Raw genomic sequence first — 26,631 nt, forward strand, 5'->3', positions numbered from 1 at the left:
TTACAAAACACTCAACTTAGATTTTTTTCCTCCTCCTTGTACCCAGTGGTCAGGTTCTCTATTGTCCCCTTCTGCACGGTGAGTTTACTTGCATTTATCTTTAAGATAAGGGTGTGATCCTTAGGTGCCCCACTCTATACAAATGTCTCCTATTGAGACTCCTGACTAGGGCATTTTTTCTTTCTTAGTAATACATAAAAAGATTGTGCGTTCTACAATTGTTGACAGATTAGATAAAATACAGTATGTGAAAACACCCTCACTCATTTGAGGAAAAGTTTGGTTATATATAAACTACATTATTTAAGAAATGCAATAAAATATTTTATGAATAAAGTTTGACTTTAACCAAAATGTACTTAAAGATAGTGAGCTAAAACAAAAACAAAGAAACTTACTTTTTTATTATAGAAAGCACAAACAGCATTTACCCACTCCATCAACAGCTTTATGCTTTCACTATATTGTTCAAAGGAACCACTATTTCTTTTGTCTTTTTTCTTACTGATAATAGCATCAGAATGGCATGATCGTGCAGACATTGTTTTCTTCATACTCTGTGTGTGTTTTAAAAAGTCAATTTCTTCTTTTAACTGATCTAAATTAAGGGAAATATCCACCTGAAACACACACAAAAAAGGATAAATATCTTTATGTTTTTCATATATCATTCTTAACCCATAGAAGTTAGTCACTGTCATCGCTGTCTTCTTCTTCTTCTTCTTTTTTTTTTAAAGGCAAACATAGTTCATGCAGAAGTGATAGAATGCATAGTGGCTAATGTATAGTGTGTCATGTGTAAGATCTGGGGTCACACAAGCCTGGGTTCTAATCTCATCGCTGCGTCCTATAATGCTATAGCTTCTAGCTTCAGTTTCCTTACCTATGAAGCAGTGATAACACCTACCTTACAGGGGTATTGTGAAGATTAAATTGGAATATATATAAAGCAATTACCCCAGTTCCTGGGACAGAATAAACCCCAGTAAGGAACAGTTATTGTTAGTCTATTTGATGAAAAATGCTTTTATAAATCAATACTAAAATTTGATAAAAAGTGTAAAATTTACCAAATGTACAATACCTGAAAAGCAAATGCTATTTTCCAAAGTAATGCAAGAGTTTTTTCTCTGTGCCTATCCACAATATCCTTAGATAGGATTGTATTTCCTGTAAATGAAAAGACAATCTGTTAGCACAATATACGTACATATCAATTTTTGGTAGAAGAAAAAGTTTTATCTTTACTCAATTTTTACCATTCTCATCATTTAACTGAATTCCTTGTGATCTAAGAATTTGAAGAACAATGTCAACATTGTGCATCTTTTGAAGACGACTTATTGCAGGAATCCTGAGTTTCTTTGAGAGATTCCAGTCCCGTGTGAGAAGTTCCATGATTCGCCTAACAATAGAGGAATTTTCAGATGACACGGTCATATAAAAACATGTATGAAAAGCTCCCTACATCAAAAGGTGGGGCTCAAACCAGGCCCCAAAATATCATAAATATCCTGCCTTTACCCTCCCCACACTGAGACAGTAAGGATCTGTCGATGTATGATTGTCCTTATCATGTGAAGAAATAAACTTAACTTTCCTTTAAAAAACAAAGAATGCAAGATGAACTTTATTTAAATACAGTTATCACCCACATAAATCCCCTAATTTAAAGGATTGTAGGTGAAAAAGATCCCAAAAAACTAACTGAAAACTGTTGCTCCATAATTGGCAAATAAGAGTCATTTCTCATTTTAAGCCTGTGGTTTGAGGTCTATGAACAGAATGTAAGAAAAAAAGATGAGATATACACAAATGCACACATGAACAAATTAACAGAGTTCTATAGGAAAAAAGAAAAGGAAAGGAAGGGAGAAAGTATATTTATGGAGGGGCTACTGTATTCTACACACCAAGCAAGTACTTTCTTTTCTTATTTTAGTCCTCATAGTGAGTCCCACAGTCAGGCATTACTATCCCATTTTTTTTGCAGATGAAGAAACCAAAGCCCAGAGAAATTTAGTAAACTGCCTATAGTCACACAGTTACTAACAGTCACACAGTTAGTAGTATGGACTAAAACTCAGATTTAACAGATTCAAAAGCCATTCTGTTATATCTGTACCAGATTATTGTAAAAATATTTGAGCACCTACCTTAAAAAGACATATACACTACAACTTAAATTCAAACCCCTAATATCATCTAGGTCACTAGTATTTTATCTACTAGACAATAATCGATATTTCTACAGAAAAAGCAAGCCCCAATGGATTATTGTAGGTAGCTAAAATTTGGCAGAATTGTTTACAGAACTAAAATTTGGCAGAACTGTTTATATAACCATAATTTCTGAAGGTTAGAAAGTCACTTAAGATCATTCCAAGCTAACCACCCAACTGACATATGAAGTATTTCTGCAACAGTAGACCAACCCGTTACCTATTGGCATTAGTGGACTAACCATTCTCAAGCATTCTCAAATGACCTTGAAGATCCAGGATCATTTTGCTGACAGTGAAGTAAGCGGAAATCTAGTATGCAAAATCAAGTCTCTTAACTAGTTAGAATTCCTGACCAACTAAAAAGCATCAACATCCAACACTGCTAAATCCTTAGTAACTATCCTAAAAGCCTAAAAAATGTCTTCCATTGTGGAAAATAGCACTGAACATAAAACCAATCACTGCCCCCCCCTTGGAAAGTGGAGAAAGTCTAAAAATGTGAATTCCTATTGGCCAGAAACAGATGTAGTGGCTTGGATTTATGAAATGAACAAATTAAACAAATATAAAAATAACATATGAAACATTTTCAGCAAATGCTCTAGCCTATATGGAAACTGCTCAAGTGAGAAATAGTTACACTAAGGTTCAAAAGACTATTTATTACCTTGTTGTGAGAACATATAATCAGAAAAGAATGTTCATGGAAATTTAATTTAGAAGGAAGCAAGTGACATGGATGTTGTTTTTGAAGAACTAGGGATTCATAAAGATCCAGAGATCTCTTCCTCACAAATGTCAAATGTAATATCAACTGGTGAGTTTCCTAGAAACAAGACAAATGTCCCCCACGCAGATATCCTGAAGAGGCCAACTGCAGTACTGTTCTGTGCTCATGGTCACTCCTTCCAAAGCAGGAACTGGTAATTCACTGGACTCATACAAAAGCCAATTTTGAGGATTTTAGTTTGTTACCGAGAAATATTATATGATTTGAAGCCAGACATCCTGAATTTATGTCCCAATACCATGGTATAAAACTTGGTATAAAACTGTTACTTCTCATGTTTAAAACAAGGTTAATAATACTACTAGAATTGGTTCCAAGTAATAACAGTACTTATGAAACCCTGTCAACATAATGTGTTACTTAAATGTTTGAATTTTAATTAGTTCCATGCTTGTCCCAACTTCTATTCTGGGGCATCACTGGTCACTACTCACAGACCCTCGTCACTGTCAGCATGAAAAAAAATGTGCATAGGCGACAAGGTTCCTGGACCTAAAATTGACACCATTTTACAAAAGTATTGCAGATACTTATTCCAATCTTTTTTGCCCTAAAAAAAATTTATTGCATCACATGAAAGAGCAAGAAAGAGGGGGCACCTGAGTGGCTCAGTTGGTTAAGTGTCCAACTCTTGATTTCGGCTCATTTCATGATCTCAGGGTTGTGGGACTGAGCCCCATGTTGGGCTCTGTGCTCAGCAGAGAGTTTGCATGAGGATTCTCTCGCTCCCTCGACCCCTCCCCCAACTCTCTCTCTAAAATAAATTAATTAATTAAAAAAGAAAGAAAGAGCAAGAAAGACTATGTAAATACAGAAAAAAAGTGTTTTCCAGAAAATTTTAGTCTATTCCATTAAGTAAAATATTTCTATTTCTTATACTTACACAAGACGCACCCCACATTGCAAGTCTACAGCAAGATTTGTAATAGCAAAATCAAATTCGTCAAATGGTGTCTGAACATGGTTAACAGGTAATCCCAATAAGCTAAGGTGACGGGAAAGGTCACCTTCACCACTTAGGAAGTCTCGTGAAAAAGCCAGAAGAATGTCTTTACTAGTCTGTGGAGAAACAAGTTGCAGGTATTAAATCCCAAGATTGTAATTTTGTTTACAATAACAACAAATTCTTATCTTGTGCATATAGAAATGAGGTAAAATTAATGGTAGCATAACAAAAGTCAGTTTCATATCATATGGTAATAATGTACATCTATTTCCAATTTAAGGCCTTTTAAAAAATTGCTCATAATTAATAACAGACTCCAAAAATTAGAATTCATTTGATAATATGCTAAATTAGGAAAGAAATTTCCCCTCCAGTTAATTCCTCAGAGTTCTCAAATCAACAAAACTTAATAGGGTTGTGTGCTGGTGAAAGGTCAACCAATAAGTTAGGCAGGGTTAGAACTACTAATAAAACAGACTAGATAGGTATTCCTATCCTGTTCCACTCCAGAGTACTCTTCTTTGGGAAACTTAGACGTTTTTAAAGAGAAAATAACAATAAAAACAAGTCAAAGTCTTAAATGTGAAATATAAAAGAGAAAATGAACACTATACCTTGAATTCAGCATCTTTACAGAAGAGACAAGGGTCATGATCAATAAGTTTGGATATTTTGGCATAATCAAGGAAACAAACCAACAGCAATAACTTTTTCAATGTAAACTTAGACAAAGCTTCTTCATGACCTTAAGTAAAAGTACAAAAAAGCATAGCAAGTTAATCTGTGAAAGACAAGTTTCACCTTAAAATATGATAACATACTAACAAAGAAAAGCAATAATAAGCACAAATAGAACACTATGTGCCTTTCTTAGTGCTTTAAATGTATGAAATTCATATAATACTCATAAAACTGTATGTTTCTAATATTTCCAGCTCATGGAGGAGAAAGCACAGACACAGAGATAGCAAGTGATTTAGTCTGTCTCATGCAACAAATTTTTAATAAGCACCTACTCTATGCCAGTGGCATCCTAGATGCCACATTTATAGTAACAAGCTAAAAGAAATATGATCTCCACAGGGCTTACAGCCTACTTGTGAGGAGAGGGTGGGTAGAGACAACAAAAAGGTAAAAATAATTACAGTGATGGAGGAAGTGATGGGGAATGATGGGTGTAAAGAAAGGGAGAATATTTATACTGGCATCTCTAAGAAGGTAAAATTTAAACAGAGACCAGAAAGAATAAGAAGAAGCCATTTATGCATAGTGTGGAAAGAATGCAGTGGAGGCAGAACTACTCACCATCTCTATATAGATGAGGAACGGTGGGGTGTCTATACTCAGCGGCTATATCAGGATTCCAAAGTAAGCGATTCAGAATAAACACAGCCAACCCCATGACATCACTGTTGTCTTCCAAAGATAGAAGTTCTCCAAAAATTGTCTGAAAAGAAATTAAAGTCAAGACTATGTGACCTTTAAGAAGCAAAAGGATACAACAAGGGGAGAGCAAACTACAATCTTCTAAGGATTTGGCAATGTTCTATTTTCTAAGTAGTATGGAAATAACATGGATATTTGCTAAATAACCTCTTTAAACTTTATATGCTTTGTGCATTCTTTAGTGTATATGGTGTACGATGAAAAAAGGCAAACGCTCAGGACTAAGATAAATTCTTAAAAATCATCTGACAAACCATATTTACATTTTAATTTTTTCCTTCAAAGAACTATCAAATGTAGGCATGTTGTTCAAATTCAATTTTAATTATCCTACTAAGTATATCATGATGGTACAACAGAAACTTAAATATTAAAAGTTTTCTAATAGTTAACGGGTAGAAACCCATCTGCAAATAATCTAAAATGATAATTTGGGAAGTTCAGATCTGTTTATAATTGATTTTTAAAAATTTTTTTATTATGTTCAGTTAGCCACCGTATAGTACGTTATTAGTTTTTGATGTAGTGTTCAATGATTCATTAATTGCGTATAACATAATTGATTTAAATATGAAATTTAACATCAATATGCTTATTACTGATTTTTTTTTAAAAGATTTTATTTATTTATTTGACAGAGAGAGACACAACGAGAGAGGGAACATAAGCAAGGGGAGTGGGAGAGGGAGAAGCAGGCTTCCCACCAAGCAGGGAGCCCAATGCAGGGCTCGATCCCAGCACCCTGGGATCATGACCTGAGCTGAAGGCAGACGCTTAACAACTGAGTCACCTAGGTGCCCCATTATTAATGATTTTTAAAGCAATTAGAAAAAACTAAAACCATATCAAATTATATTTTATAACTTTACATTGACCAAACGTAGAGATAAAAGCATGGAAAATATATGCCAAAATAGAAAAACTTTATCTTTATTTACTAATTTTTTTGCCTTTGATGTTTTCTTAAAATCCTCAAAGGTCATGACCACCACCAGAAACTTAAGGTGTTCATAGTTACTCATCCCTCCTTTCCATATAAAAGGATTATACATTCCCACCAACCGACATGGACTTGCTGTGTCTCTTGTGGGAGGATAATATTCCTACCTCATTTGTGTTTGGCCAGATAATGTGTTCTGGCCAGTGGAATATGGATGGAAGCGACATATACTACATCTAAGCAGAAGTTTTATTTTTTATTTATTTTTAGAGACTTTATTTATTTATCTGAGAGAGAGAGAGAGACAGCGAGACAGACAGCAAAAGCCGGGGAGGGAGAGACAGAGGGAGAAGCAGACTTTCTGCTGAGCAGGGAACCTGAGGTGGGACTCGATCCCAGGACCCTGAGATCATGACCTGAGCCGAAGGCAGACACTTAAACAACTGAACCACTCAGGCACTCCCAAGCAGAAGTTTTAAAAGGAATTACAAATTTCTACTAACTCTCTTGCTTTTTACCTTGGCCCAGATAGAGGGGTTCTACTCCAATTAAGGTTCTAGAATTATTTGACATGTGAAAGCAGAGCCAGCTGATATGTAATTTTCTGATTAACAAAAAGCATACTAAATTGAAATAAGAAAACTTAGCAATGATACTATCAAACTGTGTGACCTCAGTAAGCTTATCATTTGTTCTCTTTGGGCCTCAATTTCTTGATAAATAAAAGCCAAATTATTGTTAACAATTCCTTTCAGTACCAAAGATCATTCTATTCTAACACCTGGAATAAGCTGAAGAATAGAATATCCTACATGACAATGGCAAAAAGCCTAAAGAAAATGTAAAAGTATACTAGTAAAAGATGAAAGAAAACTGGAAACATAGAGCATTTTTAAAATAGAATCATATCTTTAATAGTCAACTACTAGTGTCTTTTTCATTCAGTTAGTTTAAAACTCTAAGTATTACTGAGCCATGCGCTAAGTGAAAAACTCAAATTTGACAACATTTTTATGAGAAGTGTTGCATCAAAATGGTTACAAGTTTAGGCTCTGGCAGCAGATGGGTATAGATTCAAATCCTGACTAATAACTGGCATAAAGCATGTCACTTAAAATCTAAGCTTCAGTTTTGTCAGTGAAGTAGAAATAATAAAACATACCTCACTGGGATTTGAAGAGGTTTAAATTAGAAAATATATTTAAAACAGCCAAGTATATCATTTGTAAAAGCTCAAAAAGGAGCTTACAATACTTATGATATCCAGTACCAAATTATATATATTTAAGAAAACAGGAAAATTACTATGTGATGATATGGCAATAATATATACTGGCAAGATCTAATTACCTACTAAGTATTTATTAAAGGACCTTAAATTTTATACTGAAAGACCAATGAAGCTAACAAAATGACTTTATAAGTGAAACCATATTTTATTAAAAAATCTATTAAAAATACATAATAAGTCTACTAAAGGTATATATAAAAAAAGTATATAATAAAAAATATAAAATTTCAAAAATTGAAGCATATACTTACCTCTAGGCCGATTCGTAGCCATAAAGGATTATATGACAACAGCCAATTCAGGACTTTTTGCCGTTCTCCTGAAATGCATGTGAAAAGCAAGTAAGCTCAGACCACTAATCAAATAGAGACAATAAATAAAATTTTATGGAGAGAAATCAGTGGAAAATAGGGATAATCACTTATATGAAATGAGTTAAATACATGCCATTCTTAAATATATATGATCATATTAAAGTACATGAGATTTTAGGCAGCGAAGTCAAATCATGTATATATTTGACTCTGAAATATAAAATCTTGAGTGTTTTAAAGAATTAATCTCAAGTGGTGCCTGGGTGGCTCAGTCAGTTAAACATCTGACTCGATTTTCGCTCAGGTCATGATTTCAGGGTCCTGGGATCAGCCCTGCATCAGGCTCTGCACTCAGTGGGGGGTCTGCTTGAGGATTCTCTCTCTCCCTCCCCCCTCTCTCTTTGGCCCTCCCCCAACTCATGTACATGCATGCTCTCTCTCTCTCAAATAAATAAATCTTTAAAAAATATAAATAATCACATCTTTAGATATAAAGAATCTTTATAGAGATTTCTATAATCTTCTTACCCACATCTTTCCAGAGGTGTCTATCTTTTCTAACAATTAACCGCCGAGCTTCAATTTCAATTTCAAGCTTCTTAATAGCTTTAACCATTTTTTCAGAAGTAAATAAGCGACATGCTGCACGACGTAATCTATTCAACCTGCACCGAGCAGTATAAGCTCTGAGAGACATTTCATCTTTTGTAGGAGCTCTAAGAACACTGATTTTATGTTGACTCTCCACTCCCAAAAGAGTAGCAGCACTTACTGGGCAAAAACAAAAGGAAGAATGTTTCTGGTTAAACAATATATACAGATGTCCTTACATCCAGCAATAAATGCAAATTTCAGATGGCCAAAACAGGGTCTATTCTCCGCCCCTTCCAAGCTTGCTCTTTTCTTTCCTATCTCAAAATATGGGTGTCACCATTCACTCAGTACCCTAGGCCATTCTATCTTTGCAACTTGGGGCTCTACCTGCAAAATGGATCTCAAGTCTAACCACTTCTCACAACCTCTATCACTATTACCCAAGTTCACATACTATCATCTCTAATCTACGCTAATGAAATAGTCTCCCAACTAGTTTCTCTGTTTCCATCCTTTTTAATAAATTAAAAAAAAGAAGTCTCTAAAGAATGTGACTTTAAAAAATCAATTAAATTTTGAAATGCAACTTGAATTTTTATAAAACATATTTTCTCTCAAGAAGAAAACTAAAAATCAGGCTGTGTTTACTTTTGGAGAAAAAAGAAAAGCTGCCTTAGAGATTGTCTTGCCAAAGGGCCTTTTAATGTAAACATGCTATACAGTATTCTCTAACAAATACAGACAGGCCTCTGAACACTGCAACAAGGGAAATTATGTTTCCTTAGCTTGAGTCAAACTGATCCTGTAATTTCTATGCAAGAGTGTCACAAGTGAAGTTTCCTTCTCTCTCAGGAAAAAAGCCTTCAAATGTCTGAAGGACAGCATGTTTCCATCTTGTTCTACACCTGAGTCTCCTCTTTTCCAGAACATGCACTGAGACGTTTGCCATAGAAGACTGTTAGATTTATTCACCAGGACATTGTACTTTATTAATGTGGTAAAGAGTGAATTGGATTTCTTAGTAGCCATGTTTCACTCTTAACTCAGACTGAATCTATATTAAAATAAAACTCATTCCCCTGAAAGGCTGGAATTGCATTGGCTGATGAACAAGAATGGAAAGCAAAAGGAAAAAGCAAAGTTTAGTACCTTCAGTAAAGAATTCCCTACAAATTCTCACCTACACAATCTTTAGCATTCATGTCAATGAATTAGTGAACCATGCCATTAACTATAATATATATGCATAATTAAAAAATGACAATTCATATTAAGAACTGTTAAAACAAGAGCATTATTTAATTTAAACATTAATTTAATGTTTACCTTCAGAAATATTTGTTTTTACAGTGAAGTCATCAGGAGTTAATATAAAATTTAGCCACCAAGTAAAGCCCTGCTCCTGCTTTTCCTTCCAGCGTTCATCATAAAACATGTTTTTTGCAGCAAACGGCATTGGGTGTCTAGGAATATCTAAGAATACAGTTGGTTTATTGTGTAAGAAATTCTCTTTTAAATTATCATGCAATATATAGCAAAAGACCATTTTTCACTAGCAAAACCACCTTTAAAACACTGAACAATATTTGCTTTTCCACTACTTGCTAAAAACAGTTGAAAAGGTTTTAGGTATAAAATATAATCAAAGTTTGAAGGAAAAAAGTACCACTGTACCTCCTGGTTATTTAAAAATCCTAGTCACCATGAGTTAATTTCACCGAAGTCTAAGGAAATATCCTGTTATTTGAATACACATATTTACAATTCTCCAAGGCTTTAATTCAATAAAAAGTATCAATTCATTTCTACTTGAAATGCAATTAATGCTTCATCCCATGTCAGTTTTTCAGTTACTTAAAAAATAATGAACACTTACCTGTTTTTAATGGTTTTATGAAGGTCAAAGTAGACTGTGCCACAGCAACAATGGGTTTGGTCCTTTTGTTTGTTTTAGAATTAGGAGTTCTGTATACTAATGAATCTAAAATAAATTAGAAAGCAGAATAATAGCATTAAAAATGAAATACATTCCATGAATGAACTGTTTTAAAGTTGAATTTAAGTTCTTCAATATCACATCCATTTAGCAAATACTTAATAATTACTATGTGTCTGGTACTATGCTATGAACTTGGTGGTCAATAAAACCTACATCTGGGGCGCCTGGGTGGCTCAGCTGGTTAAGCGATTGCCTTCGGCTCAGGTCATGATCCTGGAGTCCCTGGATCGAGTCCCGCATCGGGCTCCCTGCTCGGCAGGGAGTCTGCTTCTCCCTCTGACCCTCCCCCCTCTCATGTGCTCTCTCTCATTCTCTTTCTCTCAAATAAATAAATAAAATCTTTAAAAAAAAAAAAAAATAAATAAAACCTACATCTGGAAGTTACAGACCAGAAGCTACACTTTATCTTGTGTCTGTAGAAGCTATGATTCACATTCAATCACCATTTATTGTATGTATATATTGCAGATTCGGTGCTAGGTGCTGAGAATGCAGAATTGCAGATATGGTTCCAGCCCTTGGAAGTTGTCAGGCTCGTACAGAAGTTTAAAAGAAATTATAATACACTACATAAAGGAGAAGTACATTTAAGCAGCTATGAGAACAAGAAGGGAGAGCTAACTTCACCTAGAAGGGTAGGACAGCCTTCCTAAATGCGAATATACTTGAGCTGACTCTTAAAGTGGAAGTCAGGCATGAGGAATGTGACCTGTTGACAGAACTGCAATGTGGCTGGAGTAAAAAACACCTATCAGAAAAACAATAGAAGAGGTTGAAAAAAGTAGAAAAGAGTTAAATCGTAATAAAAATAGTGGCTAATGTTTGAATACTTTGTTGCAGGCACTATCACAGTCTTTTAACATAGAATACCTCAGGTAATCATCCTGGCAAACCTCTCAGAAGTGTACTATTATTATCCATATTTTATATAATTAGGATACTGGAGCTTAGAACAATTAAGCTACTTGGTAAGGTCACACAAGCTAGTAAGTGGCAGAGCTAGGCAGTATAGGCCCAGAGCCTGCACTATTAATCAGTTTGATGTACCTGGTATGCCAACAAAAGATTTAAATCTAGGAAGTAACACCATCGTTTACATTTTAGAAAACAGTGGCCAATGGAATAAAAGCAGTTAAGACTAGAGCTAGAAAGCTAAGAGGAAGCTATCACAGTGGCCCAACTTAGCTATTATGAGAATTTAAATTAAAACAGACGCAGTGGAGATAAACTAGAAAGAAGAGTTATTTTAATAGTAGAACCTACAAGCCTTAATAATCACTGGCTAGGCGAATGGTAAAGAATGAGAACTTCAGAGGATTTCCAGGTATCTAACCCAGGTGACTGAGGGAGATAGCATGTGGTATCTACAAAGGAAACTGCGATAAAAGTCACAGTGGCAAAGTGATATAGTTTATAGGTTAATATAGGTTATATCAGAATAGCAGTTCACTCCCTCAAAAGCAGATTTCATACCAGATGATACACCTACTAAATATAAACAAAGAGCTAAGAAAAGGCAGAAGAGAGCAAACTATGACCCACAGGCAAAATCCAGCCCACTGCCTCTTTTTATATGGTCTACAATATAAGATTAGTTTTCACATTTGTAAATAATTGGGGGAAAAAATCAAAATGATTGTATTTTATGACACATGCAGATGACATGAAATTCAAATTTCAGTGTCCATGAATAAAACTGTATTGGAACACAGCCACATTTATTCATTTACACATTGTTTGTGGCTCTTTTTCCTTCTATAGTGGGGGAGGTTCAGTAGTTGTGATAGAGATCATTTGGCCTGCAAAACCTAAATATTTATTATCTGGACCTTTAGAGAAAAAGTTTGCTTAGTTTTGATTTACTGGGATTGCAAATCTACGCCAATTGTGAAAGTAAGGGACACAGTCAAATTGTGACATATTTATGAGGTTATACGTCTCTTTGTATTTGAACCTTTTAAAAATAAAGAGGGAAAAGTCCTCATTCCAAAACACCACAGAATCTGGTACCTCTGCATGGAATCATTTTATTCTGTGGGAATGCTTTCGTGGGACCATCTCACAGCTCCTTACCACTCAGAAAGGCCAAGTAAAGTGCCTCCCTTTCTGTGCTTCCATGATTCCCTGGGCATAGCTCAGTCAGAGGACTGAGAGCAGCTTGAAGACAGGAATTATACCTTTTTTCCTTGTATCCATAGATCCTAGAACAATGCATAGCACACAGTAGGCCCCTTATCAATACTGAATAAATGTATCTTGGAAAATTGACTTCTTTCTTTGCTCTCATGGGTTTGCCAGAATGGAAAGAGTCAGTCATTCTTAGTGTTACCATGCTTTCATATGGGCTCATAAGTCAGATACTCAATGTGTCCAATTCTCTTTAAACCTCACAAAGAGGCCCAACTAGGTGGCCACCTTAAAGAAACTGTCATTCATTCATCATTTATTGTACATCTCGTAGATCACAACAGGTATAGGCATGTTCTTTATTCTAAAAGAATTTGTTATCTGGTCAGATAATATCTATAGGAAACAAGAAATACAAGCAAAGAAATAGAGTTAACATACGAGATGTTACATATGCTGAATTCAAATTTGCTTAAGGAACATACCTAGAGGGAAAGCCATCAAGGAGTTAATAAAAGTTGACTACAGTACTTGAAACAAGTGAAAGATTTGAATTAGTGAGAAAACAATAGGTAAGAAAGTTAACAAGAGGATACATGGTCAGGAATAAGACACGGATGCCCACTCTTGCCACTTTTATTCATCATAGTATTGGAAGTCTGCACTAGAGTAATTGGGCAAGAAAAAGAAATAAAAGGAATCCACATTAGAAAGAAGTAAAAATGTCACTACTTGCAGATAAAATATTATATATAGAAACTCCTTAAGACTCCATCACAAAACTGTTAGAATAAACTAATTCAGTAAAGATGCAGGATACAAAATCAATATACAAAACTACAAGACACTGATGAAAGAAACTGAAGACACAAATAAATGGAAAGATTCCAGACTCATGGATTTAAAGAATTAATGTTGTTAAAATGTCCATACTACCCAAAGCAATCTACAGATTCAATGAAATCCCTATCAAATTTCCTATGGATTTTTCACAGGAATATAACAAATAGTCTTAAGATTTCTGTGGAACCACAAAAGCCCCCAAATAGCCAAAGTAATCTTGAGAAAGAAGAACAAAGCTGGAGGCATCACACTCCCTGATTTCAAACTATATTACAAAGCTATAGTAAACAAAACAGTATGGTAGTGACATAAAAACAGGCACACAGATCAGTGCAACAGAATAGAGAGCCCAGAAATAAATCCACACATACATGTTCAATTGATTTACATTCAAAGGAGGGAAGAATATATAATATACAGTCTCTTCAATAAATGGTATTGGGAAAACTGAGCAGCCACATGCAAAAGAATGAAGCTCTACTACTATATTATGCACAAAAATCAACTCAAAATGGACTGAAGACTTGAATGTGAGACCAGAAACCATAAAGCTCTTAGAAAAAAAAAATAGGCAGTAAGCTCCTTGACTTGGTGATGATTTTTTGGATCTGACATCAAAAGCAAAGGCAACAAAAGCAAAAACAAACAAGTGAGACTATATCAAACTATAAGCTTCTGCACAGCAAAGAAAATCATCAACCAAATCAAAGGTAACATACTGAATGGAAGAAAACTCTGATGGGGGTTAATATCCAAAATACAGAAAAAGAACTCAAACAACTCAATAGCAAAAAAAAATCCCCCAAATAATCCAAATAAAAAATGGGCAAAAGATCTGAATAGACATGTCTCCGAAGAAGACATACAGACGGCCACCAGACACATGAAAAGATACTCAACGTCACTCATCATCAGGGATATGCAAATCACAACCACAATGAGCTGTTATCTCACACCCGTTAGAATGTTTACAATCAAAAAGAATTAATAGTGTTGGCAAGGAAGAGGAGAAAAGGGAACCCTGGTGCACTGTTAGTAGGAATGTAAATTGGTACAGCCAATGGAAAACAGTATGGAGGTTCCTCAAAAAATTAAAACTAGAGCTACCATATGATCCAGCAATTCCACTTCTGGGTATTTTTATGAAGAAAACAGAAACACTGACTCAAACAGATACATGCACTCCCATGTTCACTGCAGTATTACTTACAATAACCAAGATACGGAAACAACCTAAGAGTCCCTTCAATGGGTAAATGGATAAAGAAAATGCTATATATATATATATGGAATATTATTCAGCTATAAAAATGGATGAAATCTTACCACTTGTGACAACATGGAAAGACCTTGAGGGCATTCTGCTAAGTGACATAAATCAGACAGAGAAAGACAAATACCATATGATCTCACTTATATGTGAAATCTAAAACAAAAATAAAAACAAAAACCAAGTTCATAGATACAGAGAACAGATTTGTAATTGCCTAAGGTGGGGAGGAGTGGGGGTGAGGGGGGTGAAAAGTATAAACTTCTAATTATAAAATACCTAAGTCATAGGGATGTAATATACAGCATGGTGATCAGTTAATAATACTGTACTGCCTATTTGAAAGTTGCTAAGAAAGTAAATCTTAAAAGTCCTCGGGCGCCTGGGTGGCTCAGTTGGTTAAGCGACTGCCTTCGGCTCAGGTCATGATCCCGGGCCGGGATCGAGTCCCGCATCGGGCTCCCTGCTCAGCGAGGAGCCTGCTTCTCCCTCTGACTCTTCCCCCTCTCATGTACTCTCTCTCTCTCTCATTCTCGCTCTCTCAAATAAATAATCTTTAAAAAAAAAAAAAAAGTCCTCATCACAAGAAAAAAAATTATGTAACTATGTATGAGGTTAACAACAGCAAAAAAAAAAAAAAAAAAGAAAGGAAGATAAATGATGGAATGACAGGACTAGCATGGCAAAGAATGTTGTGGAATATAAGTTAGCAGGCAGGCTGGCTACATAGAGGTCACATGAGGACGACCTTAAATGGCAGAATAACAAGCCTGGAAATAATCTGATAACAGCAGAGAGCCACTCCAAGTTTCCTGAGCAAGGGAGTGGGAAAGCCAGATATTGGATACCACTCATTGCCTCCATCTATTTTGGCACATCAGAAATTTGAGGCCAGTGGATCCCAATCACTATCATCTTTGGTCAATGCCCAAAATAAAATCCTTACATTTACCTGTTCCTTCTCTTACTTAAACCATAACAGTATAGCAAAATATGGTAGAAAAAACATTTACTTTGTAGTTAGGGAGACTTGAGTTTCAATTATAAACTTAATTTTAGTAGCTTCTGTGACCTTGGGCAAGTCAGTGACCTTTTTGAGTCTGATATAAGGGAGTTGGAGAAGGAAATCATTCTATATAGATGGGACAATAAACTTGAAATACCCTAAGGACAGAGCATGTTTGAGGATTCAAGGATAACAAGGAAGCCAGGGTGGTACAAGCAGAGTGAGCAAGGGGGAGAGAAGTAAGAGTGAAGTGGGGAGATGGGTGGTAATACAAATCTTACAAGGCCTTGTACATCATTGTAAAAACTTTGGCTTTCAGTGAAATGGGAAGCCATTAGAGGGTATAGAACCAGAGAACATCAGAATCCAACTAATTTTTAAAGTATTACCCTGGTTGCTATATGGAAAATAGACTATAGAGAAGCCAAAGGTGAAAGCAAGATCTATTAGTAGGCTCTGCAATGAGAGACTAAATCAGGTGCCACTGGAAATGGTGAGAAGTGATCAGATTCTGTATTTAGAAGAAAGAGAAGATAGGATTCATCGAAGGACTGAATTTGGAGTCAGACAGACTGAATTTATAAAGAGAAGGTTGGAGAGAAATACACTTAAGGACATTACAAGGTTTGGGCCTGAGATGAGAGGTCCCAACAAGAAGTATTGTGATGGGAATGACATGCCAGGTAGGAGTATCATGGTAGAGGGGACAGCAAAGGTTTGGCTTTGGACAAATTAAATAAAGATGTTCACTAGACAGTGAAGTAGAAATGTTATATGTTGGATAAAATAAATTTGAGGTCCATCCTAAAGATACAAAATTGGGAGGCCTCCATGTATGGATAGCACTGAAAACTATGAGATGGAATGAGATCACTAAGGGAATGAGTAAGACTCTGAATATGAAAAAGGGGGACACCTGGGTGGCTTAGTTGGTTAAGCGGCTGCCTTCGGCTCAGGTCATGGTCCCAGAGTTCTGGGATTGAATCTTGCATCCTTGCTCAGCAGGGAGCCTGCTTCTCCCTCTGCCTGCCGCTCCCCCTGCTTGTGCTCTCACTCTCTTTCTGACAAATAAATAAATAAAATCTTCCAAAAAAAAAAAAAAAGAGTATGAAAAAGGGTCAGTAACTAAGCCTTCACTTACTCCAAGATTTAGAGGTTGGGGTGATAAAGAGCACTCCACAAGGAAAACTGAGAAGCAACAAGTAGGAAAAGAACCAGGAGGGAGTGGGGATGGCAGCATCATGTGTTCCAAGAAGACAGAGGTTCAAAGTATCAGTTTGTAATAGTTCAAGATGAAGATTGATAAATATTTATCAGATTTAATAGTGTGGAAGGAGGTTTTAATAACCTCGACAAGAAAAGTTTCAGTAGTCAAAACCTGACTGAAGTGGGTTCAAAAAAGTGGAAACAGCTAATACAAGCAACTTTCTAAATGATTTTTTTACATTAAAAAGCACCTTTTAATTCAGGTAAATGTTTACACATAAAAGTATACATATCTCAGTGAATAATGACAAAGTAAACACTTAGGTTCTTTCAAGGAGTCTTGCTCAAAAGAAAGCAGAAAAATGGAGCAGGGGCTAAAGGAGGGATAAATGGTATTAATAAGTTTTCGTTTTTTAAGGGATGGAATAACAGCATATTTGTATCAGAAATGACTCAGTAGGGAGTAAAAAATTGGAAGATATGGGAGAAAGAAGACAATCACTAAAGCAACATCCTTGGGTAGAAGGGCACAGGATCTCTCGTACCAGTAAAGAGCCCAGCCACATCGAGTGCATAGACACTTCATGCTTTAGTAAGTGGGAAGAAAGCAGTGGATGAAACACAAGTAAGGGTGGTAAATGTCGAGTGTGTTAAGGTTTTCTTCAATACTTCTACTGACTCAATGAAGCCAGAAGCAGATCATCAGCTTAGACAAGGTTCAGAGGATTATCTCTGGAGCCTAACTGCCTGGGGTAGAACCCTAGCTTTATCATTTACTACCTCTGCGATCTTAGGCAAATTATTCAACTTCTGGGTGCACTGATTTCCTTATTTTGAAAATGTACTGATAACAATTATTTTGTGTGATTGTTATTAGTATTAAAGGAGGTAATAGCAAAGCACTTACAACTGGGTCTGACAGAAGACATGCTCAGTAAGTGTTACCTACTATTCTCAATCATGGGAGAGGAGGAAAGAAAAGTGTTAGAGGTTTCAGGAGAAAAGAAGGGAGAGATGAGACAGTCTGTAGCAAAGTGTAAAAGTCAATAAATCCAAAAAGACATAGTCAAAAAGAGTTGAGGGCTTACTTGAGATTTGTGGTCATTAATTTAAAGACCAACCAGCAAGATTCAGGCACAGAGCAGGTAGAGTTGGACTGGGATTGGAATTTGCTAGACAAATATAATGAGGGGAAGAGAGATGAATCGAATGATCATGAGTTATGTAATCCAAGCTGTAGAAGTAGGAAAGTAAGGACATGTCAGAGTGAGGGCTGCTGAAACCATGATGGATTAAAGGATTGTATGTGTAGGAAGGGGAGAAAAAAATGTTTGAGTTGGGTTTCTAGAGAAAATGCTAAAATCATAGAGATGGTGATTAGAGATGGAGATGTTTTTAGGACTAAGTACGCTGGAACTAAAAGGCCCAGATATTGGAAAGATCCTACAAGGATTTTGAAATGATAAAAAATAATGATGGTTGTTTTGGAGAAGCCAAATGAACCAAATGTAAAAATCTTGAGAGTAGTCTTTCATTATTACAAAGAGGAATATAGGTGGAAGAGAATGAAAAATGAACTTCAAGCTGTTTTGTTGCTGTTTGTTTTCTTTTCGTTTGTTTTCAAGGATAAAGAAGAAAAAAAATAGTCTAGAAGTAGATGTGAGAAGGAAGGTGGACCACTAACCCATCAAGAGGCCCAGGGTCAGAGGAATAGGAAAGAAAACAGACACAACTTGAGAGGGTTGCAATGAAAACAGTGTTTTCAGAAAAGCCAGGTTTCAGCAAGGTAACAGAATGAGGGAATGTTTATAAAAGACAATGCTAATGAAGGACCATGAGTTCAGAGGGCACAGACAGTTTAAAGAGCTGGAGATTAGGGAATGTTCAAAGAGAAAGGAGATAATAAATGAGAGGATGTTCAAATTAGGGGGATGTTCAAAGAGAAAGGAGATAATAAATGAGAGAAATGAGATGTGTGATACTTCTTGGGAGTTCTAGGATTCATTTAAATTATCTCATAAGTAGTGTGATTCATTTTCCTGCCTGGAACTTGACTGTCATGAGGTAATTTGGGTTAAAAGGGCATGATGGAATTAGTCCTGTTTTTGAGGCAGACTTGATGGTAAGGCTGCGAGTAGTGGGGAAGGAACAGTGATGTTTTTCCCAAAGGAATGCAGAGCTCTGGGACCCTATCTTCATTCCTAATTAATGGCTAAGTAAAGGCTGAGGGAGAATGTCAGGAGGTGCACAGAGTATGCAAAGGCCTCTTTTGCATTTTCTCAGATGGTATGATGGGGGCCAGGCACATCACTGGGTCTTCCAGTCAGGGCTTGGACCTTAGTGAGGCAAGTAAAGTACTTCCCCTGGGTATAAAACTTGAGGGGTGCCAAGTAACTCTGTAATCAAGATAACTATTTTAATGCAGTTTTTTTTTTAACTGAAATTAATGCAAAATATCAAAGTTTCATTAAGAACAAGATCAAAACTATTTTAGGATTTGGCCCCATCTTCTGCTAAGCAAACTGGTAAATGAAAAGTGCAACTTAATTCAAGCTTATCAATAGGAAACTTACTAAACCAAAAGAAAGAGCAAATATGCACCCTATAGGTATAGTTTCATTAAAGATTTTATAAACAAGACTCACCAGTTTTCTTCTTCAGGTTTAATTTCTCTCTGTTCATATGTTTTGAGATGGGTATTACCAGTTTTTTCATTTTTTTAACAGTTGATGTTTTAGATTCCACAGGAGAAAAATGGATTCTTTTGATTTCTTGTACCTCTGTATGTTCTGTAACTGTAATTCTAACATTTGCTTCGTCCCTGTCTCCCTCACTCTTTCTTTTACGGGCAACTAAAGTGGTTTTTGAGGGAGGAGTTATTACATTTTTATAACTTACAGATTTATTGCATACTGGATCTATAACTGGAAGACAAGATTGAAAACCATCTTTCTCTTTTTGATTATCTGTTACTGTTTCAAATTTGCCTGCTACACTGTTGAGACATCTTTTTGCCTTTGGTTTATTAGTCTCTTTTTGGTTTTCTCTGGTACAAGTGGGTTTACTTTTAGTAACAGTAGCAGAAAGTATTGGGCGTCTTTTAAGTTTATCATGGCTGTAACTACCCTGAATTGCAGAAAATTTAGGTTGATTTTTTGTAGAACTGTAACAATTTGACTTCATTTCTAAAGCTTTGGGTTCTTCAAAAATAGCTTTGGGAGATTCTGAACCCTGACATTCAGGAATATGAGGTAAAACTCCATTTGTTCTCTGATCTTGAGGAGACTGTGAGAACTGAGAATTTTTATTTGATGATGGTGATAATTTACATGTTTGCTGAGATATACATATATATGCCATATTATCTTTTACAAATTGATTTGGGGATAGAATTGGATTAATTGACTCTGATTCTAGATCCTGATTTAGTCCATAATTATCATTTATGAAAGAATCAGGACTTAAGATTGTCCGGTAATTGTCATGTACAGTTTTTGATTCCAAATGCACATGCTTTGAATTATTATTCATGAACGTATCTGATGAAAGACACGCCACCACCTCTAGTTCATTATTAGCTGCACGGCTGTTATTTACAAATGAATCTGGACTTAGAAAATTTCCTTGGCTTTGTGTAATGTTCAAAGTGGAAGAACAGTTTGGGGTAAGAATAAGTTTACTATTCTCTTCAATTTGGCCATTAATATTATTTGTGGAGTTAAAGGAAGTTTCATTTGCAACTTTCTCACTAAAATTAAAATCTTCCAAAACGCCGGCACCTTCTACTTTCAACAGCTCCCCATTTTCACAGGCATGAAGAGATGTGTATGTTGTAGATCGACGTACAGAAAGAGGCAAGGAAGTCTCACTATGGCATTCTTTGAAAATGGGACTAATAGGTGATATTGGTATTTTATTTTCTTCAAGGATTAAAGAACTGTTTTCTGTTGGGGAACAGCCTTCATTCATAGCCAAATTTTCACAAGCTTGTAGTGGGTTCCTAACTCTGTCAACATTTTGTGAAACACAAAATGTTTTGTTAACATTTTGAATACAGGAAATCCTCTTATTACTTGAAGAGGCTGACATTTTCTTCTTATTACTCGTATTCCAAAGACTCCTCTGCAAAAAATAAGCAAAACATACAGGTTAAGTTGATAGCTACTGAATATTACCTTTAAATTAGCAATATTATATATGTTACCTCAAGACTTATCAAAATAATCTTTCAGAGGAGTTAAGATGATGGAATAGTAGGGGGACCCTATGCTTGCCTTGTCCTTCAAGCACAGATAGATAAACAATCATTCTGAACACCCAAGATATCTAGAAATAAACCTAATCAAAAAGGTAAAAGATCTGTACTCTGAAAACTATAGAACACTTATAAAAGAAACTGAAGATGACACAAAGAAATAGGAAAACATTCCATGCTCATGGGTTGGAAGAACAAATTTTGTTAAAATGTCCATACTACCCAAAGCAATCTACACATTTAATGCAATCCCTATCAAAATACCACCAGCATTTTTCACAGAGCTAGAACAAACAATCCTAATATTTGTATGAAACCACAAAAGACGTGAATAGCCAAAGCAATCTTGAAAAAGCAAAGCAAAGCTGGAAGCATCACAGTTCTGGACTTCAAGCTCTATTACAAAGCTGTAATCATCAAGACAGTATGGTACTGGCACAAAAACAGAAACATAGATCAGTAGAACAGAACAGAAAACCTAGAAATGGACCCACAACTATATGGTCAACTAATCTTCAACAAAGAAGGAAGGAAAGAATATCCAATTGAAAAAAGTCTCTTTAACAAATAATGCTGGGAAAATTGGACAGGCACATGCAGAAGAATGAAACTGAACCACTTTCTTCCACCATACACAAAAGTAAATTCAATAGGATGAAAGATCTAAATGTGAGATAGGAAACCATCAAAATCCTAAAGGAAAACACAAGCAGAAAACTCTTTGACATTAGCTGTAGCAACTTCTTACTCAAAGGTCTCTGAAGGCAAGAGAAAGAAAAGCAAAAATGAACTATTGGGACTTCATCAAGATAAAAAGCTTCTTCACAGTGAAGGAAACAATCAATGAAAGTAAAAAGGTAATCTAAGGAATGGGAGAAGATACTTGCAAATGACATATCTGATAAAGGATTAGTATCCAAAATCTATAAAGAGCTTATCAAACTTAACACCCAAAGAACAAATAATCAGGAGATGGGCAGAAAACAAGAACAGACATAACAGACAATTCTCCAAAGAAGACATCTAGATGACTAAGAGACACATGAAAAGATGCTCAACATCACTTATCATCAGGGAAATATAAGTCAAAACCACGAAGAGATAGCACCTCACACCTGTCAGAATGGATAAAATTAGCATAGGAAACAACAGATGTTGGCAAGGGTGCAGAGAAAGAGGAACCTTCTTACACTGTTGGTGAGAATGCAAACTGGTGCAGCCACTTTGGAAAACAGTACGGAGGTTCCTCAAAAAGTTAAAAATAGAACTACCCTCCGACCCAGCAATTGTACTATTGGGTATTTACCCAAAGGATACAAAAATACCGATTCAAAGGGGCACATGCACCTCAAAGTTTATAGTAGCATTATCAACAATAGCCAAATTATGGGAAGAGCCCAAATGTCCATTGACTGATGAATGAATAAAGAAGATGGGTATATATACACAATGGACAACTACTCAGTCATCAAAAAGAATATGTTGCCATTTGCAATGAGGTGGATGGAGCTAGAGTGTATTATGCTAAGGGAAATAAGTCAGTGACAGAAAGACAAATACCTATGATTTCACTCATATGTGGAATTCAAGAAACAAAACAGATGAACATAGGGGAAGGGGGAAAAAAAAGAGGGAGACAAACTTAAGAGACTCAACTATAAAGAACAAACTGAGGGTTGCTGGAGAGGAGGTGGGTGAAGGATGGGCTAAATGGGTGATGGGTATTAAGGAGGGCACTTGTGATGAGCAATGGGTATTATATGTAAATGATGAATCATTAAATTCTACTCTTGAAGTCAATATTACACTATATGTTAACTAGAATTTAAATAAAAATCTGAAACAAAAAAACACAAACAAAAGACTTCTCAAAATTTTTACATGTTCTTATTTCCTTAGAGTAAATCACAGAATGATTAAAACTGATTACCTTTTTCTTTTTCTGCTCTTCTGCATTTCCTAGTAATATAGCTTGGTGTTTCAGAACATCATTTACAAGAAATGTCACAATCTCTCTTACTCGGCCTTCTTTTAATGGTGTCCAATTAACAGAAATAACTATTTTTTCTTTAGGCTATAATCAAAGAACACATTTTGAATGAGTATAAAATAGTAATAGTGATGCATAATAATCAAAACATATTATGTACAGTTTAGAATACAGTAGATGATTAATAATTGTTAGTCACCAATGCTCTACACCCTAATAAGTTTAATAAGTCAAATATATTTTCTTATCCTATCTAATTTCATTATAAGGAAAAAAGCCACTAATAGTAACAAGGTTCAACAAGAAAATAAAATTATAATAAAATCTTAATTGCATCTACACCCCATAGCCTGGCAGGAATTTGTCAAATGCAAAACCCTGACAATGACAAAACAAACTGTGTCCATCGTTTTTCAGAGGAAAAAAGACAAGTTTTGTTTTAAAGTAGAAACCATAAAACATCATAAACAGCTAGTTTTACGGACTCCAGGAAACAAACTGAGGATTTCAGACGGGAGGGGGGTGGGGAGATGGGTTAGCCTGGTGATGGGTATTAAAGAGAGCACGTACTGCATGGAGCACTGGGTGTTATACGCAAACAATGGATCATGGAACACTACATCAAAAATTAATGATGTGGGCGCCTGGGTGGCTCAGTTGTTGAACGTCTGCCTTCGGCTCGGGTCATGATCCCAGGGTCCTGGTATCGAGTCCCACATCGGGCTCCCTGCTTGGCGGGAGGCCTGCTTCTCCCTCTCCCACTCCCCCTGCTTGTGTTCCTGCTCTCACTGTCTCTCTCTCTGTCAAATAAATAAACAAAATCTTTAAAAAATAAAAAAATAAAAAATAAATAAAAAAATTAATGATGTATGGTCACTAACATAAACAAACAAAAACTTTAAAAAAGTGAACTGTTTTATAAAACAGCAAATTCTAACAAAATAAATTGAAAAACCCCATAAAACAACTCTAGTCCGCATAACAAAAAGAAATAAAAAGTATTATATAGATGGAAAAAAAAATCTATCTTCGCATAGAATGAAAAGCAGGCATTCCTAAAGTAGAGGGGAGAGACAGGTTCTTAAAGTGTAACTGAACCACTGCTGGCTCACAAGTTAATGGACCTCAGATTAGAGCTCTTCCCACTACCTTATGAAGCAGTTGTATAGACTAGTCAGACTCCCTCAGCTAATGGTTTATTTTCACACTTTCAGAGGTTCTCAATGGGAAGGCCACAGCAGTCAAATAAGAATATAAATTCTCTAGCTTTTGGTAAGAGGGATGGGAACATTACTATGGCCAATGCAATGCAGAAAAGCTACCCAGGTTGTTCTTGAAGCAACAGTTGTAAAATTAAATTTGATTCACCATTAAAACGACACTGTAGCAGAGGGGAAAAAAAGGAGTATGATATTAAAACATATGCACCACCCATGCTTGTTTTGCTGTAGACACATTCACCCAAAACAAAGCTCACTATTTCACCTGCATAAGTAGTTACCCTGACTCTATTTGGAGTTAGTTTCCCTAATACATATGGACACTAAAACGCATATTAAGATGACTGATAGGAAGCAATAATTTTTTAAAAAGCTGCTCTAACCAAGTTATTCCTGGCAATCCTAAAAATAAATAAATAGATCTATTAAAATGCTTCTAAGGATGCACCCCGCACGCGCGGTGATGTGCTGTCACCGCCCAAATTAGCACTTACCCTAACCATCTATAGAGCAGGTGGGATAAGGACTAGCCCAGAATCAGTGAAAAGGAGCTAAGGCGTCCTTCGTTTGTGGGTGTCTTTTCCAAGTCGCGCCCCTCCCCCCGCCCCGCCCCGCCCGCCCAAAGAGGGCACAGGAGAGCAGGGAGCGGGGGCCCGGGCCCGGGCACGCCCCGCCCACCACCTACCTGCAGCTCGAACCAGCGCTGCGAGACGCTAAAGCCCTGCTCCGCGGCTGGGAAGTGGGAGATCTTCACTTCAGCGACCTCGTCGTTAGGGTTGTCCAGGACCAGAGGCAGCGTCCGCGAGGCTCCCAAGCGCACATCTCCGAAGCAGAGGAAAGGCGACCTGCAGAAGTGGCTGAGAGACAGGACCGGCGGGGAAGCTGCCGCATCCTCGGCCACGGTGCCCCGCAGCCCAGCCGGCGGCCTCCTCTCGGTGGGGCTCACTTCCCAGCTTCGCCCCACACGCCGGGTCGCCATGGCAGCTTCGAGACGCCGCCTAGAGATTCTGGCGCAGCTCCCACAAAGCTGCTGCGGAGCGGGGACCCCGGCCGCGGCCCCTCGGAGGCGGCTTTGGTGGTCGTACAGCGAATTCTAGCCCTTCTCGTTTCCAGTCGCCGACACGCCGGAAAAAAAGAAACAAACGCCACAAATTCGCAAACTCCAAAGAGGAGCAAAACAAGTGTGGCCCTAACCTCCGTTTAAACTTCTCGCCTCCACCAATGGGCGCGCCCGGGAACCGCCCACTTCCTCACAAGGCCAATCAATGGGCAGCAGCCTCCGGCCAATGGGACGACAGCGCCTTATTTAAACAATTACAAGGGCAGCCGCTCGCTCTGCGTGAGGGCGAAAACCTTGGTGGAGTCTTGGCGACACCCCGAAACTCGTGGTTTAGAATTGAAATTAGCTTATTTGTAAACAGGTTGGGTTAAAGGGGACAGAGTAACAGCATTTCCACAGTAAATGTAGCAATCATTGCGGGTGCCCGAGACAACCTTAGGTAAAACCGTTAAGTAGGCAAAAATTAATTTAAATCATTCCTCTCATCTAATAGACCCCACCCAGAATTATACTAATTAGCTTTCCTTTTGCGGTTTCCTGGGGAGAGATGGGAGAAAAATGAAGAAAATTAAATTTACAGTTGTGTGAACGTGCTTATTTCAGTGACTGACCATACAAGTGCTCAGTAATTTTCCATGCTGGTTCTTACCTCAGGATTCAGGGAGCAAAACTAGATAAACAAAGAAAACCGAGATTCCCAAGAATTCGTAAGTAATGGTTTTGACAGCCAGTGCCCTTGACAACTTCTTGGTTTTTAACTGTAGGTATCTAATAATAATGATTATGGCTTGCATATTGCTGTTACTATATTCCAGGGATTGTTTAAAGTCCTTTACACATTTACCTCAACTTTCACTTCAACTCTGTGAAATAGCTCCTATTATTTATATTTTACAGATGAACAATACAGAGCATACAAGACAGCAAGTTGCAAAGCTAGGATATGTACACAGGCAGTTTTTAGTCTTGCTCTTACCCACTGTACCATACTGTCTCTAAAGATAGTAAGAAACTATAATGTATGGATGTGTGTATGGGTACACGAAGTATATAGAAAGCAAAGTCTGAGTAGAAAAATGAGAAAGGGGAGATATTAAATTATATTCACT

The 26,631-nt window shown here is 36.7% G+C and overlaps 1 protein-coding gene across 3 annotated transcripts in view; it reads right to left on the bottom strand.

Moving 5' to 3' along the window:
• The window catches only part of ASPM (assembly factor for spindle microtubules), a 63,936-nt gene extending 37,914 nt beyond the window's left edge, over positions 1-26,022 (bottom strand). Inside the window, exons 1-13 of one of the 3 annotated variants that reach the window (XM_006734060.2) lie at positions 25,148-26,022; positions 23,183-23,326; positions 19,643-21,119; positions 10,423-10,527; positions 9,873-10,019; positions 8,481-8,723; positions 7,890-7,957; positions 5,267-5,408; positions 4,576-4,706; positions 3,899-4,074; positions 1,260-1,405; positions 1,085-1,170; positions 399-620 (exon numbers count right to left, since the gene is read on the bottom strand). In XM_006734060.2, the coding sequence (XP_006734123.2) occupies positions 399-620; positions 1,085-1,170; positions 1,260-1,405; positions 3,899-4,074; positions 4,576-4,706; positions 5,267-5,408; positions 7,890-7,957; positions 8,481-8,723; positions 9,873-10,019; positions 10,423-10,527; positions 19,643-21,119; positions 23,183-23,326; positions 25,148-25,441 (3,381 nt within the window). In that variant the 5' untranslated portion in view covers positions 25,442-26,022. The remainder of the gene's footprint in view (positions 1-398; positions 621-1,084; positions 1,171-1,259; positions 1,406-3,898; positions 4,075-4,575; positions 4,707-5,266; positions 5,409-7,889; positions 7,958-8,480; positions 8,724-9,872; positions 10,020-10,422; positions 10,528-19,642; positions 21,120-23,182; positions 23,327-25,147) is intronic. The other 2 variants (XM_081824934.1, XM_006734061.2) reach the window with 2 other exon arrangements.
• Between the last annotated feature and the right edge of the window lie 609 nt (positions 26,023-26,631).

The sequence above is a fragment of the Leptonychotes weddellii genome, chromosome 6, assembly GCF_054177405.1.
Source record: "Leptonychotes weddellii isolate Sample4059 chromosome 6, ASM5417740v2, whole genome shotgun sequence".
Lineage (NCBI taxonomy): Eukaryota > Metazoa > Chordata > Mammalia > Carnivora > Phocidae > Leptonychotes > Leptonychotes weddellii.